Below are 18,080 nucleotides of genomic sequence, written 5' to 3' on the forward strand. Positions count from 1 at the left end.
TTGTTTCACTTCAATAAAATGAAATTTATTTAAAATTTGTATTTTGATTATTCAAGTTTTTCTCTATTTACTATAAATTGATTATTATAACATTTAGGGAAGTAGAAAATTAAAAACAAATGTTACAATATCATAAATATATGGGAGTGAATTTAAATGTAAGAATTCCAATAAGTTATGCTTGAACTGTTTTGGTTTCCATGTGAACTTATGATATAGTATATTAATTATTGGTAATGAATTCTGACGATCAATTAATTACGTATATTGGCTTCCTACGCTTAGATTTAATAAATAAATTGCTTGGCATTGAAATTTCTTTGTTAACTTAATGCAACTCTTTGTATAAAGCGTAAAGCGTAATAGTTGGAAAATGATTATGCCAGTTGTATCTTTTGTGTAAACCTATAGCACTAAAATATATATTACTAAAGTTTTTAAATATGTATTTATGAATTAATTGTTGGATGTACAAAATGTTGAACATAAACATACTTAGCAACTACATAAAAGTATTTCATTCTTGACTTTTCATATCTGTCACAAATATTTTGATGTATATCTTTATGCATTATTTCTGATCTTTGTTTTGTTTATATTCAAATATTAAACTTACACTTGTTATTTCTTTAATGTAATCAGTACGAATTGCTCAAAACTCAATCCCGCGTGTCACAAAAATCATCCATTGGAAGCAAAAATCTTATTATTTTTAAGCAAACTTGAATTTAAAGTATTTTTCGTTTAATTTTCTGATTGCAAACGTTATGTTTTTTGATATCTTTTATTCATTCGTATTCCTGCGAATCCTACAATATTTTTTCAATTCTTTCGAGTCGAATGTATTTCTGTGACACATTGAAACACGGCGTTTTCCGGCAAACACCCAAAAGTATGCAGCAGTTTTTGTATTGTGCATCGCTTAGTGGCGCAACAACATGTTGCTCATTTTATTGGCCGCGTCCGCTTTGGACGTGATTTTCTCACGAAAATGCCTATTCTCGGGATTGGCCAGCACCGAGGCAATGAACTCGGATGTCTCCAGCTGCAGCTGTGCCAATCGCTTCTGCAGCAATTTATTGCGCTGCACCAGCCTGATAGTCTTAACGGCTATGGAGAGCAGGCCCTCGTGGTGTGTGTGGTATTGTTGCTGCTGCTTAATTGGCTCGAGGGCAAACTCATAGCCACTGTCACCATCGCTCTGATCCTCCTCCTCCTTCTCATCGTCATCGTCATCGTCCTCCTCCATGCTTGAAACATGATCACAGTGTTTGGCTATTGATGTCTTACTAGTTGCATTGCCACCGCAGTTGCTGCTATTACTGTTAGCAGCTGTGGGTTGTAATACTGTTTTAATATTGTTGTTGCTGCTTTTGCTACAGCTGCTGCTGCTGCTGCTATTGCTGCTGCTGCTGCTGCTACTACTGCTGCTGCTGCTGGTACTGCTGCTGCTGCTAGTACTGCTGCTGGAATGTATGCGTGCTATCTGCGTGCTCGTCTCATTGCAATCATCGAACTCCATGAGCTCCACTTGCTTTGACTTTGTCTCCCCACCAGCTCCACTCGATGCTGATGTCACGCGCTTCGCCTGCTGTTGCAGTCTGTGGGGCAGCCTGAGGCCACGGCGGTGTGGCAAACGACCCGCCGAGTGCGTCGAACCTTTGGCAACTGCAAGAATAAACAAAAGAAAACGGTTAGCTGCGGTCAAATTTCAATCAACTTGAGAATCACAAACAGAATATAAATCACAAGCTCTGCGCACAGTGGTACAATTTCGAAAATAATTCGCTTTTCAATGACTCAAACCATCTGGCCCCCTAAGTATGCCATATCTTATTTTGTAGCTACAAAGAGTCAACTTTTTTATTTAGCTTCATTTTAGGCATGCAAAACTTTAATGAGTTTTTCAAAAATAGAAACAAAATGTAACTTATTAATTTGTTGTAAAATTATAATTAATAAAATCAATATAATGAATAGGAATGCAATCACGAATATGTAGTTGGCAGAGCTAATCACTCATTTAGAATGTAAGCTTGATTGCGTGGCATTTGCTTATCACTCGCCTACTTTTCACCATGTGTTTGTGCTTTGTGTGTGTCGCAAAACGTGACCACAGCTGGGGCCAGCTGTCGAGAAGCGACATCGGCGCCTCGAATCAATTTGCAATAATAGTCAGGGAGCACATGGCCAATGCAAAGCGCTTAGCTAAACACGCTCGGACAGCTGAAATCATGGGTAACTCACACACTTGTGCGACTGCAGTTACGAGCATCCACAGCAAACAGATGTACAAATATTTGACAGAGGCAACTGTAGGGGCATCAGCAGCCACTGGCGCGACTACGACTACGACGGCAGCTCCAGCTGAAATCCAATTCCAATTAGCGTTTCCGCGACTGTGTCTATGGTCAGGGTCAGTCCGCAGCTCGGTAGTCTCGTTGTGGAGCAAATGGCTCAGCACATTTGTATCCGCGAATCCACAACAAAGTAAGAGCAAGTGCCGCTGTCAGAACTGGGTCTATCTGGTCGCATTCAGTGTTCTGTTTGCATTTTGCATATAAAGCATTTACTGATACGCAGCACCAGTGCAGTGAAACGTGAGAGCGGCACAAGGGCATTCCACCGGTGGGGAGGGGTAATTATGGCATGGTGTCAGCATTGGGTAACGTGGCCTGTGTGTTTGAGGGTGACGCATTGCATGCATTACACAAATCGAGAACGTAATTAGCCGGTCAGCAAATGGGCATCGATTTACAATGTACATACAAAGTAATGATTAATTAATATCTTTAATAAAATGATTTACACTTAACTAAGCTATAAATTGCCACAAAATAAAAATGTCTAAGAAAACATAGGAATTGTGTTGAGATATCGCAGTATATCCTTCAATGTGATGCAAGGGTACTAAAAACGTAGGGAATCTTCACAGTGTCTATGCATGTAGATCAGCGACATAATCCCATACCATAAATGCACCCTGTTCAATCTTACAATGGTAAGATAACCATGGACGACTCTTATCGAGAAGATAGGTGAGGACGTGAACACCCATCGTAGCCGTAATAAAACCTTCCGCGGTAAGAGTTCTCCGAACTGATAGGATAATGATTTGCAGCTGTAAATATGAACCTAGATAATGTCCTAAGTAGAATAAGAATAATTGTAGAAAGCTTTATGATAATTTTGAAAGTTTTTTTATAAACATTTCGAAGCATTTCGGCTGCAGTCTATGTTAGATGCTTAAACAACGTCGTCGTATTCAATGATTATCATTACAACGATTATTATTACAACGCAGCTTCATGAGTTAAATACACCCCATGCAGTCGATGACTCTATTCTATTCTATTTAATTTAGCCGAGATTGCCACCTGTGGATGACCCCATGTTGCATCAAGTGTTGCGCCAAGCATACATATAAGCGATTCCTAATGCGTGTTCTTGCCATGTGCAAGCGATGCGACAAACGTAAGCATTCAAATTTAATGCGGAAATGTTCAGTTTACTGTTGTTGTCATTGTTGTTGTGGTTTTGTCGTTGATGTTGTTATTCACCTGCACCCCTCCAAGGCCTGCTGGCCCCCCCAACAGCTGCGAGTGTGTCGCGTTTACTTCCTTCAACGACACATTCCGTCTCTCTTCTCATCGACTTATGCAAGTAGCAAGGCAAGACGTGGCAAGGCAAGGCGCGACGAGGTGAGGCGAACTTCCCCCCGTAGCACATGCAATCGACTGCGCAACGCCTATGAGCATTTATCTACTCATTGTCAGGCCGGCCTTGATTACGTGTGCAGGCCCTGAGTGTTAGCTATGAGCTCTGTGGTGTCTGAGATGTCTATGGCTATGGCGTCTGTGGCGCCTGTGGGTTGGCTGGCGTGCGCACACGTGCCAACCACACATACCAAATTAGTTACAATTTATGCTTAATTAAAGCAAACGACGTTCAAGCCATGTCATTAGGCATTGCCAGCAAAGTCTAATTCAATTTCTTTCTAAATGCATGCCATTTGTTGTGACAACAGACGTCCACAAATAGATCACGCTTCGATACAATTCACAGGCGCATTTGTGGGCCAAGAAAATATATAAATAATTTAACAAACTTCGAGAAATGTTCGATTTTAGATTTTCTACACACTTTTGAAAATGCATTTTTCTTAAAATTTTTAAAATATTTCAATTATTAACACAAAAAACATATTTATTTTAATTTCTTCAGCTTTCTAAATATTTATTTAGTTTGATAATTTTAATTCTACCTTCACCCAAATATATATCATTCGAACCGCAATAAAATTCGGTGAAGCGAAAATGTATATTTGAAAATATTTCTACAACACGTATCCCAGCCCAGTGTGCAATAACCAGATCGTTACGTTGTCATTGGCAGGGCTGAATGAGGGGAGGCTAGAGTTTTATAGACGCCTGCACGTGGCTTTGTCACACCCATTTAGCATTCAGCATTTTAACGTGTTGCTGGAAATTAGCAGGAAACACAAACCAAAAACAAATAAATAAAACGAGTCATAACTTTCTGTATGACTAGATGCTCGACTCGAAAACACCCTTTACCCTACCAACGAAACTCACATACAAAATTAGCGGAAAAATAATTAATGTTTAAAGTTCTGCAGAATAACACGATAAGATATGGTTATATTCGTATGTACATGTATCTAAAAAAGTTTCCGTTCATATAGTCGAAGCGGTTTTTTCATAGGGTACAAGAAGAAAAATCACTTGGAATGAATTGTATTGAAGATGGCACCAATAAAACCAGGAACAATAGCAACAAATACGGCTACAAAAAGTCACGTCAGCAAAAGCAAAAGCAAAAAAGCAGCCGCTTCAATGTGGGAAAAGTATAAATAAGCTAGCAAAAGTAGTACAGTTATATCAACAATAAACACAATGGCAACAAAATAAAGGTTACGAGACTCACACGAAATGTTTCTTGTGAAAATATATGCTTAACCAATATTTATGCTATATTCTCTTGTGCTCATTCAGAAATTCGAAATGCTTGCGTTGCTTTTTATTAGCTTTTCTGAAAATACTGAGTGCTAAAGCAGTTGGTCAATTAGTGTCAAATAATGTTTGAGATTGATAAATAATAAAGTTGCAACGTGCTAATGTTCAAGTATATTATTGAGCAAAGCGCAAAGATCGATGGATTTTCATTGAATTTTAATGATATTCAGATATAGGAAAATTATTATTTTCGCTGTAGCCACTTGAAAGGGTTGCCCAAAAATCGATTTTCAGGCAATTGATTTCATCAGCAGATTTCGCCACCTGCTTTTATTAACCATTTGCCATACTTAGCTAATATCTGATGTTAATTGTCATGTCAATGTTAGACAAAAGTAAATTTTTTTAAGTAACATAAATAGAATCCCGCAACCCAAGATCAAAGTTTACAGAACATAACAGCTGAATAACAAAGCACCTAATCAAGCCGGATTATTTCAAGTAGCTCTTAGCTTTTAATCTGTTCATTTTCGAGCCAAACAGTTTTATTTTTAGCCCACTTTAGCTGGCTGATGCATGGACCAACGCGAGTTCCTAATGAAATTGCCTGAAGTTGCAGTCAACGACAATTGGGATTTACTTATTGACTATCGGGTCATGTGGGGTTAGACGGCTTATATAAATGTTGCTTACAGGAAACAACTGGATGCAATGCTGACGCAAATTGTTGCCATAACAAAGTCGTGTGTCAAAGCAATCAGCCACTGCAAAGACAACATGCCACAACATGCAACTGGCAACTGGCAACACGTGAAACGTACGTACAAAATTGGAACACGTGTTTCGGTGTAAGTATTTGTGGAGATAGCCAACAGATATGCTTGCCCAGGCTTACATAAATTAATTAGACCCGTTCAAGTAACGTGAGGGCCAGTTTGAGGAGCGTGCAAAAAATGGAAAAGAACAACAATGACAAATGACGTATGCGCCATGTGTGAAAGTCAAGAATTTTACTCACTATATCTCAGCACGGAACTAGTCTGTGTGGCTGCAGCCTCTGACGAGGAAGCTGTTGAAGCATTTGCGTGTGCCACGCCCATGTTGCTGCGTCGTCGCGCCTCCTTCTCGGAGCAGACTGTGGGCGCCATTGGAACTGCAAGCAAAGCAAAAAATACTATATTAATTGGCTAACAAATTGATTAATTGATTGATGCCCAAGTGTCAAACCCACCCATAACAATAAATTAAAATTAATTTAATAATAAGGCCACGAGTTCAATAAACCTTTAGCTTATCAATTAGTGGGCCAAGTACATTGCGCAACAGTTTAAATATAATTAAATGAGGCACGTGGCCAAAGTTCAAAGATTTGAGAAAAGCAACAAATACGAATTTGTAATTATTTGCCCTTTTCAGGTAGATCAACAGAGCACTCACCAAACATAAGCTTGGTTTATCTAACAAAAATTAGGAATTCATAATCACATTAAATCATTAGCCGGCTTAAAAATTGCTTTTGATATAAAATCTTTTTTGAATTAGCAGTCATTTATGAAGGCATTTTTTAAGTAAATGAATTGAGTTTTGAGCATTTGTTTCTAAGCAGTGCTAAACGTCTAATATATTTTTTAATATTGTTATTCAGCTTTTAATCTCTATGAATTTACAATACATTAATCATTCAGCAAGATAAACAACTTGTTCCCAGAATTCCCAAAACTAAAGTCATAACCTAAAGCTGAAGCTGTCATTTAAAGCAGCTACAACAGCAACAGCAACATCCACAGGAAATTGTCGGAATGTGCCCAAAAGTAGCTGAAACTCATTAGCCATTTCTTGAATTGGAGCGTAGGCCAGGTCCAAGTCAGGGCAGTTAGCGTTGCTTGCGTGCCAATTTCGTAAAAGGTAAACAACAAAATAGTCACAGTCCCAGACATGAATTGCATGAAGTAACCCCCAGAGAAATATGTAGAATTGCGAGCCAACAATTTGACGCTCATGCAAATTGCCAAAATGCGCGGCTCAGCTGTCGTTGGCATTGTGTTGGCCTGTCAGACAGATGAGCCTCAGGCAGCCTCTGCCACCCCGTCAAATTCTAATTCAAATTGAAAATCCCAACAAGAAGAAGAAGTAGAAGAAGACAAAGATGACGACGAAGAAGAGGAAGAGTAAGAGTAAGAGGGGCAACAAAGATGCTATTGTCGGCACGTGTATCTCTTGAGTGTAATTACATTTGGAAAGTGTGCGACCAAGAGGCATTTTTATTTTAAATACTTGTGGGCTATGTCGAGCTTTATTGTGGGCTGTGTGTGGGTTGTGTGGGCGTGGCATTTGCTAAGAGGATTTCAGAATGCCTTCAGAAGTGTATTGCTGTATTGTCAATGCGCAAATATGAGTAGCTGAAATTACATTTCAGTATTTATGTGTTCTGCCATTCAACACATCCGGCAAAATACGAAACATTTCTGGAGCTCATAGGCCCGCCGGCTAAGCCCACGTTTTAACCACAACCCTGCATCAAATCTTACAAAAACCGAGAAGCGAAACGTATGCGAGGCTCAGCAAACAACAAATAGTCCCTGTGGCATATTTGATGTGCACGCGCTATTCTCTCCCAATTCCCTCGGCTCTCGCCAGGCTGAGGGATGGCCGGGTGGGTCAGACAGGCTGAAAGAGATTTGGGGGTAAGCTGAGTCGTATTCACACCAGCCACACGCAAATGAATCGGCTATGCGAAACTGAGACTGAAGCTGAACTGAAGCTGAACTGACGCCTTGCCCGACTCGCTAATACACTTTTATACAATTTAGCTTGGCAAGTATTCAAATTGATTACTTAATATTTTTACAATAATACATTTGCTTTCTCTATGATAACTATTACGTGAGTTGTATAAAAAAGTAATTGTGTTAAATTGAGTCCAGATTTGTTTGCAGCTGAAACTGTTATATTTTCGATGCCTCAGTCGGTGGACTCTGTTCATTAGATATCGCTTACATAAATAGAAATAAGAAAAAGGTTATAACACATACATATGATATAAATCCCCAAGCGTATTCCACACTCAAATTGGCCCGATGACTTAAGCCTGCCTCGAACTGGACACAAAACGAGCAACACGTGTCGCTGCCGGCATACAAAATAAGCAAACAAAAAATACGCAAAAAAAAAAAAGAAGAAGAAGAAAGAAAAACATTGACTCATAGCAAATCTTGAAGAGAGCATCACATGTTATTAGCTATACATATGTAAAAGTCGTGACTCTGTCTGTGTGTTCGTTTGGCGTATGAATCAGGTGCTTTGGTACTAATTTTAAACACGCTAGGCAGTCACCTGTAGCTGGAGGTCATGTCAATCAATGGCCTTAATGAGAGCTGCCACTGCGTGTGCTTAAAATTAGCCAAATAATTGTCGGACACGACACGACGGCTGTCAAGGCAGGCCCAAAAACAAAACAAAGACCCCCCCGGAGTCAGCTCATTGACTTTTGAGATAAAATGAGAAATTGCCCGCACAATGGCTGCGTGGCTCAAATTGTTGGGGCGTTTCGGGCCAATTACTTTCGTAGGCACACAGCAGCCGTCAACAAAGGCGACCGACAGGCCAAACAGTCATTCAGTCAGTCAGGCTCGACCCGTGCACACATTAAATTGTTATTGTCAACGCTGTAAAAAACATACAAATGAGAAAACAAAAACAAGTTCAAAAAACTCCCCAGCTTAAATTGCTGCTGAAGGCGTTGTCACACTGAAGTTTACTTGGCGTCCATTTTACGATAACTCGCAGCAGTCTCCATAATGGCAAGAATACGTTGTTATGTTTATGGGCAGACAGCAGGCATTCAGTGACGTCTCCAACACACACACACATAGACACAAATACACACACTTTACGCCAGTCATGAAAAGCGTTTTATATTGGGCTTCATTTGTTCAAATGTCGCCGGGAATTCCCGTAACGCATTAGCCTTTCAATTATTTAAACATGTAATAAGTTCACTCTCATTAGCTGAAGCTTCACTTTTTTTGGTGATATGAGTAAGCAAGCAAGGCTTGTACTTTCCATTAATATAAAAATTAATCCATTATAATAAATCCATTAATAATAGAAAGTTGCACGTTACGCATACGCAACATGTATTTGTCAAACAGAACAACAAAGTGCGTAATAATATTTATTAAGTAAATATACATTGCATTTCAATATTTAATGAACAATCGCAAATGTGTTACGGCCTCATTTCGGCCACTCCAAGTAGCTGCTTGTGCGACTTAATCTAACACCTCTACACGTGCCGAGTATCACAAAACACGGAAACAACCACAACAGTAACGACAACAAAAAAAATCTTTATTTGTAGGTGCCGCCGCTAACAAAAATGTTCAACAATGTTCAGGCCAAAAGTACGAAGGTAACCAAGAAGAAAAAAAAAACTTTCCATGGCATATTTCCCACACTCGTTCATTTATTTCATTTGCGACCAAGAATGCGACCAAGTCTGCCTGGCGATTTTTCCATGATTAGAACGTAGATATTACTAGTTTATCTCAGTGGTTGAAATACCCAAAATAAGGCAAAGTATTTACGCATTTTAGACAACAATTAATTGTGAATTCAAAGTAAAAAGTGTTGTGCATTTTGAAATTTGATATATTTTGTATTATATTAACATACACATTTCCATATTATTTTCAATCTCTACGCTCTAAATTAAATTACAAAAACATTCCTACATTTTCAAAACTTCATTTCAGACATTACTGTCTTCTTAACTCGATTCCAATGACAAAAACAATAAAAGAATAAATGCTTACGTGGAAACTAAGCCAATAAAATTGGCATTGTAATTGAATTTATGAAGCATGTGGAACTGCAAAACGTGTCATACTTTAGATAAACAGCCTACAAAAAATGGACTGTGCCATCAAAAGATAAACAGAGCCAGTTCACAGACAACAAGACTGGCATATGTACATATATATATATATATGCATATATATATAAATGGCAGCTTATCAACATGAACTGAGAGAGAGAAAAACAGATAGACGTGAACATTTTTGGTTTTGGTAAGTGTGCAGTATTGCCAATTGAATTGCCACTGCCAGGCGATAAAAATTGATGATGGCGACAAGCAAAGCCAGGCAAATAAAAAAAAAAGTGAAACATTAAACGAGACACACGTGTGCCTAACGATGGCCCAATTGCCTTGCCAATGTCAAACAAAAGCAAGCCACGCGCAACCACAACAAATACTAATGCAAACACTAAGGCGAAAGGTTCCACAAAGAGCAGCTCGCTGAAGAGGTGGAGAAGTCAATTCAACCAAAAAACGTACAGCAGCCATGGCTATTAATTAGTACCGAGTCTTATTTACTTGCCAAATGAGCACGTCGAGGCATAACAAAAATAAACACACCAATATTAACACATATGATTATGCCATATATAAGGGAAGTGGATGGGCTAACCATGCAGCAGTTATCACAATTATAATTGGTAATATTTATAAACCAAAGTCGCAAATGATATTAATCATCTATTCATGATTGACGAATTTTGGAAAATTATCTACACATTAAAACAAAGTCTAACTCATGTCATATTTTAATAAAATTACGTACTATTTTATTATTTGTTTATTATTTATTATTACAAGTAATCCTTCTCTTAATATACTTGTAAGCCCTCCAAGATCATTTTTGTGCGAATTTCGTTGAAAAGTAATTACAAATAGACATTTGTGTGAACAGTTGAAATTATATTCAATCGCACAACGTGACGAAAATTCCAAAATGGAAAACAAAAACAATATCAACAAAGATTTTGATTGTTGTTCAGAAAATGACTGGCAATACAATGGAACAATTATAAAGCGTATTTTTGGGACGGCACATGGCGAACAATAAACAATCAAATTAGCTAAGTACTTCTATTTTTTAAAGTGCAATAAAAATGGCATTGTTGGACATTAAATCAAAGAAGTATGCGAAAACACATAAAACACAAAATCCGTTGAGATTTGCTTCTATTCGGCATTTTGACTTAACTGGCTTTGTTCATAAAACTCAGCGGGGAATTTACATGACAGTTTACTTTCAGGTCCTATGAATGGACTTATATTGTTATTTTTTATGTTTCTTTTATTTGCTTGCTTAGCGATTTTTATGTTCTGGTTATTAAATTGATTTTGAGCTAATTTATTTACCTAATGAATGAACACATTTAACGGCCCATGTATTACGATCCGAAGAACTGGAATTTGAAATGTGAATGCTGTTCACCATATGTGTTGTCACAATCACAACGTTTAATTGGCACATCATAAATGTTTAATCATTTAACGTAATTAGTAATTAGTTGCGCATACACACAAGCCCACACACACACTCTTCTGGCACGTGTAGCCCCTGATATGCACTGGGGCGTATACGCGATGTCGCATTACTTCCGCCTGGGGCGCACCTCTAAGTTCTCTGCTTTAGAATGCATGCATTGTGTGGAAACAATTTAAAATATCAGACAATGCCAAACAAAAGCAACAGTTGTACAAAGCTAACCAGAAAGTAAAACTATAAACATGTGCATTCTCCTCACAAAAATACACTGCGCTATTTATAGATTTGCATTTACGAACTATTTTGTATGCATGCAAAATTCAAATCGAGGGCACAAAATAGCTTTTATGCTTGCAAGCTGAATGTCATCAATAATATTTGGGTCTAAAAATAATTACAGCAAATTTAAACTATAAAATAAATAAAGCAAATCTAAACTCGATCCACATATAAAATATAAGAAACCCAAAAATTTATCAGCTAAACTTGGCTGTCGCTCGCCTTGCTCTCATTGAACTTGATATAATTACATATCAGTTCTTAGAATTTATAATAATTTAATATTAAATTCTTGGAAGAGTAGCGAAAAAAGTTTATCATTTCCGTGTAGATTTTTGCAAAACCTTATTGAATATGCCACAGATGTCGCCTGTCGAAACCATAAAAAGCAACATTTTATTTTTGCTATTTATGTACAGTAAAAAATGCCGGCGAAACTATTTTTAGGTAGAGGCTTATCAGAGCTGCCGCCTGACAAAATTATTTTGAATTATCATATGCAAAAGTCACATAAATAAGAGTATTATTTTAAGCAGCACAGTCGATTTGCGCGTGGCTTGATAATAAGTCAGTCTGCCGTGCCCAAACTCGCACAGGCAAAGGTCTAGCAACCGTTTCACTCCAACAACGGTTTGTCTCCGGTTAAAGCTACGGGTCATAAGCACATTACGGCCAAAGGGAAAGCGGTGCAGCTGTGGTAGTCACACCGAATGCGAAACACAGACACAGATACAGATACAGATACAGATACCGTTGAAAACAGACACAGCTGCAAACCGTGGCAATAACAAAAAGGCAACCACGAGCGGCGCGTGTGTTTGTTTTTATTATTGTTTGCCTATCATTATCGTGATCATTATCATCGGCATTGAGGGGACTGAAACCTTGTCTGTTTAATTTATGTTTGAATTAACTCTACTGCGAACAGCAGCAAAAATAATTCGCTAATGTAACCAACAAATTAGCTAAAACACCAACAGACTAAAATGTTGAAGAATGAGTAAGTCGACTAATAGATATTCTAAAAATCAGTTCCTATAAAAGGTTTTGGTAAATGAAAATGTAATATTAAAGTTACGAACTAAGTTATTAAGCTAGAAGGGAGAACTTAAATCTGGGGGTCTTAAATTATATGCAATATTTATTGCAAGGGTTGCCAGAAAAACCTCAACATTTGTATAGCGTTATTAGCTTTAAGAAAGTAAAAAGAGAGAGAGAGAGAGAGAGAGAGAGAGGAAAAGATAAGGCAAATAATAAAGTAAGGGGTAATAATGTTTATATATTTTCCCAACAATGTTGCCCGACTTAATAAATGTTAGTAATTTGTTACACAGACCAAATCGAAATACCCATACTGAAATAATTATAGCGTATTGACAATTATCAATGACTGTGCAGTGTCTGGGTTCCCTGCTACCTCCTCCGTATATTCTCATAACAAAATTGGCGCACGTGTGACACTTAATGGCCGACGACCAGCACAATGAACAGTCTATGTTCGCAGTGCAGCTCGAGTGAGAGGGAGATGGATATGGATATGGGCAAGTGGGACGTGGGATGTGGGACGAGCACCCTTAACTTAGTTGCCCCCCAATGACTCTCACTCGCTCGCACACACACACACACACACACACACACACACACACACCACACACACACACACACACACACACACACACACACACAGAGACTCACACACATTAGGAAACAGCACGCGCATGTGGCAATTTACAGTTACATACGTTGGCGTGTGACTCGCATTATTGGGTCAACAATTAGCTCGACTGGTTATCGTTGCTGTTGTTGTATTTATCGGGGCTACTGCTGTTAATAAGTATGTGTGCATGTGCCCAATTATGTGCCACTGTGTTAATGGCCCCGAGTATCGTCATCATTTGGTGGTAATAATAAAATAAAACACAACTCTTCTAAAGCGTATCATCAGAAAAGTACATATCTAAGGAGTAATTGCCCTGCATTTAGGCCGTATAAATAATATTTATGCGTGTTAAAAAATTACGCATACTCCGGGGTTTTACCAGGTAAGTTCAATGTGTCGCGGCTCATACATGAGTCAGCTTTAAAATTATTTATAAACAAAAAAAAAAAAAACTATGTCAAACGAATAACCACAAAAGGTATAAAAGGGCATTTAATGTGCTATCGTAAAAAAATATGAATTTATTTAATGAGAACAGACAGAGATAAAAACTTTTAACAAGTTTATTTCTTAATATTTTTCTGTTTTTATAAATCCAGCGCCAGTCGATTTCGCTTTACCAGACAGTTCACATTAATAACAAGTAAGAGTGCCGTAGTCGAGTGAGCTCGACTACTATTTACCCTGAACCCAGTTGTTAAATATATTATAGTTGTATTGGAAAAATTTCCCATTAAAAGTCTTGAACCAAAATGTGTGCAGGTCTGCAAGTGCGCTCTGGCGCCAAGCACGTGAATACTCATATATATATATATATATATATGTATATATATATATCTGTACATATATATATAAATCTGGATGAAATGTAGGAAATTGATCAATAATATGCGTATTTATATTCTGCATAAATTAGAATATTCTGCTTTTAAAATCTTAGCATTTATTGCTATCGGAAATTTAAGTGTATTGATAATCGATAAACGAAGGCAGTTATCGATAAAATAAAGCAAACCTGGTATTCGACAACCTATATTCCAAATTTTAATCTGCATGGTCATACATTCGGACGGGCGGACGGACGGACATGGCTATAACGATTCGGCTGTTGACCCTGATCAAGAATATATACACTTTACGGGGTCGGATATGCTTCCGTCTGCCTTTTACATACATTTGCACAAAACCATTATACACTTCTTACCCATTTTTAATGGGTTCAAGGTATAAAAACTCCTAACTTATTTTCATAGCAACACACGCTCTTTAAACTGATTAATTCGCTTCCCACTAAGCTTCGTAATATAACATAAAAAATGAATTAAAATAATATAGAAAAACAAATTAATTTGTGTCACTGAAAATAATCTGAAATTTTATTGTTATTGCTACCGTTTGTCAGACAACGTATTTACATTTTAATGACCCCCCCTTACAACCGTAACAAACATTTTAAAGCGGGCTCAATAACAAACACACTTACACACACACACATACACGCGCATACACACACAAATCATTCAAACACATGCCTAAACACAGATGATGCGATTGGACACACACGTGTGGGAGTCAAAGCCGACAAAAATAATAGAAAACCCAAAAGCTAAAACGAAAAACGAATTAATTTTTAGTTGCCTGCATAAATTAAAAAGAGCTCGTCATTCAATCACAGTTAGAAACGCGGTCGACTGCGACTGCGACTGCGACTCTGTCAGCGACGGCTTCGGTGACGGCGAGACCGAACTGGTGATAATTTCGTTGCCACGAGCTGCACAATGGCAGATAGATATATGGTGAGCAAGCACTCGTGTGAGAATGAATGCGATCGGTCGGGGTAGGGGAACGCAACACAAGCCATCGAATAGCGGCGACATGCGAGCAAGTAAAACAAAGCAAGACAAAATAAACAAAAAAAAAAAGACCCAGTAGAAAACCAAAAACATTCTAAAAGAGTGGGGAAAAAACACAACATGTACATGCTTTTGCAAAAGTTCTGCTGGGTTAAGTCACCAGCTCAATGATAGCCAGACACGCACGCACTCAACAGCAGCTCTTCTCACACGGTGTTAATGAATTTTTATGCTGCTGTCTACACGAGTGTATTGTATATATACAAATATATATATATATATATATATATATGTGTGTGTTGTTTAGTGTGTGTATGTGATTTCTGTGTTATTTGCCTTTGTTGTTCTTATTGATTTAACGGCGCACGTGTTGCGGCTGGGGTAGTCGAACTGGCAGCGCACCTCCCCCCAAATGTCTACACAATTTATAGCAGAGAGTCACTCGATTGCCGCGATTGTATTTCTCGTTGGTGTTATTTTTCGCTACTGTTTGTTTATATTGCTGAAGGGCTTTTCTTATAACGTATACAAGCGTGTATGTATGAATATATGTAAATACTATTTATTGTGTGTATGTATGCCTTTGGTTAAATTCAAAGTGCTCATGCGACACGCGTTCAAGCCGTAATTATAAATCTATTATTATTATTATTTATTATTACGCACGACAATAGGGTGTCATGTATGGGGTGGCAGCGATTTAAAAAAAAAAAGCAACAACTCATCAATCTGTACTCTTTTTAAGGAGTGTAGGAATAAATTAATATATAACATCCGGCTGGTGAGTTATTGCTAATTTTTATAAATATTACGAATACGAATACGAATACGGGCATTGAACTACACGTATCTTGTGATTGAGAAATCAAATAAAATTACAATTAAGGTTACTTTATGTACAATTATTGAAAGCGAAAATATTTGTGTTTTTTTTTTTAATAGAAATAATACTTGGAGTGAAATACAGTTCAAATTCTCTGTTTATTGAATATTCATTTAATACGTCAAAGATATAATATATTAAATTGATTGACTTGTGCATGTTTTGCTGGGCATTATATAGAATTCAGGTGATTAAATGAATGTGTAAAGCGGCGTATGGACAGAATCAAAGTCGAAGCCAAACAAAGGCATTCATTTACAAAACTTAAGTAAATAAACAGCTGTCACTCAGCGGGTTAAATGTGTTGTCAAAGTCACAGCTTGAATCGCATTTCTGCTGCACCAACGATAAATAAAAAAAAAAATATACAAAAAAAACAAACAAACAATATTCGCTGACTTTTCGTTCGAAATTGTTGTTTTTGTTTAAATTTATCTGTGTTTTGAGGTTTTGGGCCAATCTAAAGGCTTTCATTGTGTGTGAACAGTAATATTCATTGATAACTCTTTAGGGGCCACCGAGGTAATTGACTCAAGGCTTAGTTTTAGGACTGCTCTTCAGGCAAATGTGGAGATACTAGTTATATGCATAGACGTATTTTTAGAATTATATAAGTACCATCTCGTCAAGTTCTATAAAAAACCGTTTAATTTCAGAAAAGAAAGTCAACTTTGTTCGATTCTTTTTTACAATTTACATTTCTTGAAGTCACCCGCAAAATGAAATAAAATGTATTTTTAGACCCAGCTGCGTTACGAAATGCATATTGCGCATACGCCGTGTGCGCCAGCTGCAGAATGCACTGAAGCAATATGGCAAAGGGCAGAGGGCAAAGATGATGCGTCAGCAGCCAGGAAACTAGAAGAGATGCCCCCCATACACACACACACACACAGACACACACACACATACGCCCCCGCGACATTCGTCCTTGAGAAGGTGAAGCACACAAATGCTTATTAGGGCCATGAAAAGAGAGGAGAACAGAAGAGAGAAGGCAGAGAATGCTGCACGCCAAAGACGGCAAATCGTTCTTTAATGCATGCTCAAAAAAACCCATACACAGACACACATCCGACAACATGATGATAGCACAGAGCCAGATAGATGGATAGCTAAGGTGAGACTGAGAGTGAAAGTGAGAGGTGCGAGACAAAAGCTCTCTGCAACATGGCTTGCTGCTCACAACATGCAATTTGAATAGCCGACACGTGTGGCGCTTAAGCAGTCCTTCATTTCTGTTTCATCTTTTTTTTTGTTTTTCTGTTTAATGTTAGAAGATTTATGGCGTAAACGAAACTCACCCGTTGGCTTTGCTTGAGGGAGTTTTTAGCAGGAATGTTTTGCGTTAATCGTTGTTTTTAGCTTAACAGCTGTTTGCCGCTGCTGCTTGCTTCTTTTTTATTTTGCTAGGCTGGTAATTTGTTGTAACCACACACTAACTCACACACGCACAGGCAAGACAGAGAGAGGGAGAGAGAAAGAGAGATAGGATGCCACAGCATAAGCACGTTTTATTTAATTTATAGCACGCTCATTCGAACTAATGAGCATTCCTTTTGTTTTCGCACGCTTTTAATCTATTCTATTTTGTAGCTCTTTTCAACAACAACAACAATAACGAATGCGACGCCAACTGCGACTGCGGCTGCGACTGCGACGTGTGTGCAACTATTGGACGGCGACGCTGCTGTTAACAACACGCGGGCAAACAGAACTTTCGCTTTCGTTACGCGTTAGACACGACCGCACCTAACACACACACACACACACACACGTTCCAATACACAGACACAGAGACAATGTTAGCAACTCTAACCCACCACACACATACACACACAGAGGCACAGAGGCAGACACGAAGTACGTAAATGTTGTGTGACTTTGAGTTCGCTTGCAGCGGGATGTAACGGAATTGTCTTTCTCTGACGAGGCGCATGGAACGACAGCGCAAAACTGAATGAAGCGGCGCTGCCAGCTGCGCGTCGCTTAAATGGCCGTTCGCAGCAGCAAATGCTCCACACCCGACACAAATGTCGAAAGTGTTTTCGCATGAGATTTAAAAATTACAACACGACAAACCAAATCTTC

At 38.2% G+C, this 18,080-nt stretch overlaps 1 protein-coding gene across 1 annotated transcript; it reads right to left on the minus strand.

The window, feature by feature from the left end:
- Nucleotides 1-17,951, minus strand: LOC6563107 (osteocalcin 2). Its single transcript, XM_001990603.3, has 3 exons — nt 17,294-17,951; nt 5,995-6,129; nt 1-1,668 (listed from the first exon to the last, which is right to left on the minus strand). Exons 2-3 carry the CDS (start codon nt 6,122-6,124, stop codon nt 923-925), a joined length of 876 nt encoding a protein of 291 aa, XP_001990639.1. The 5' UTR covers nt 6,125-6,129; nt 17,294-17,951; the 3' UTR covers nt 1-922.
- Between the last annotated feature and the right edge of the window lie 129 nt (nt 17,952-18,080).

The sequence above is a fragment of the Drosophila grimshawi genome, unplaced genomic scaffold (assembly GCF_018153295.1).
Source record: "Drosophila grimshawi isolate 15287-2541.00 unplaced genomic scaffold, ASM1815329v1 contig_311, whole genome shotgun sequence".
Classification (NCBI taxonomy): Eukaryota; Metazoa; Arthropoda; class Insecta; order Diptera; family Drosophilidae; genus Drosophila; species Drosophila grimshawi.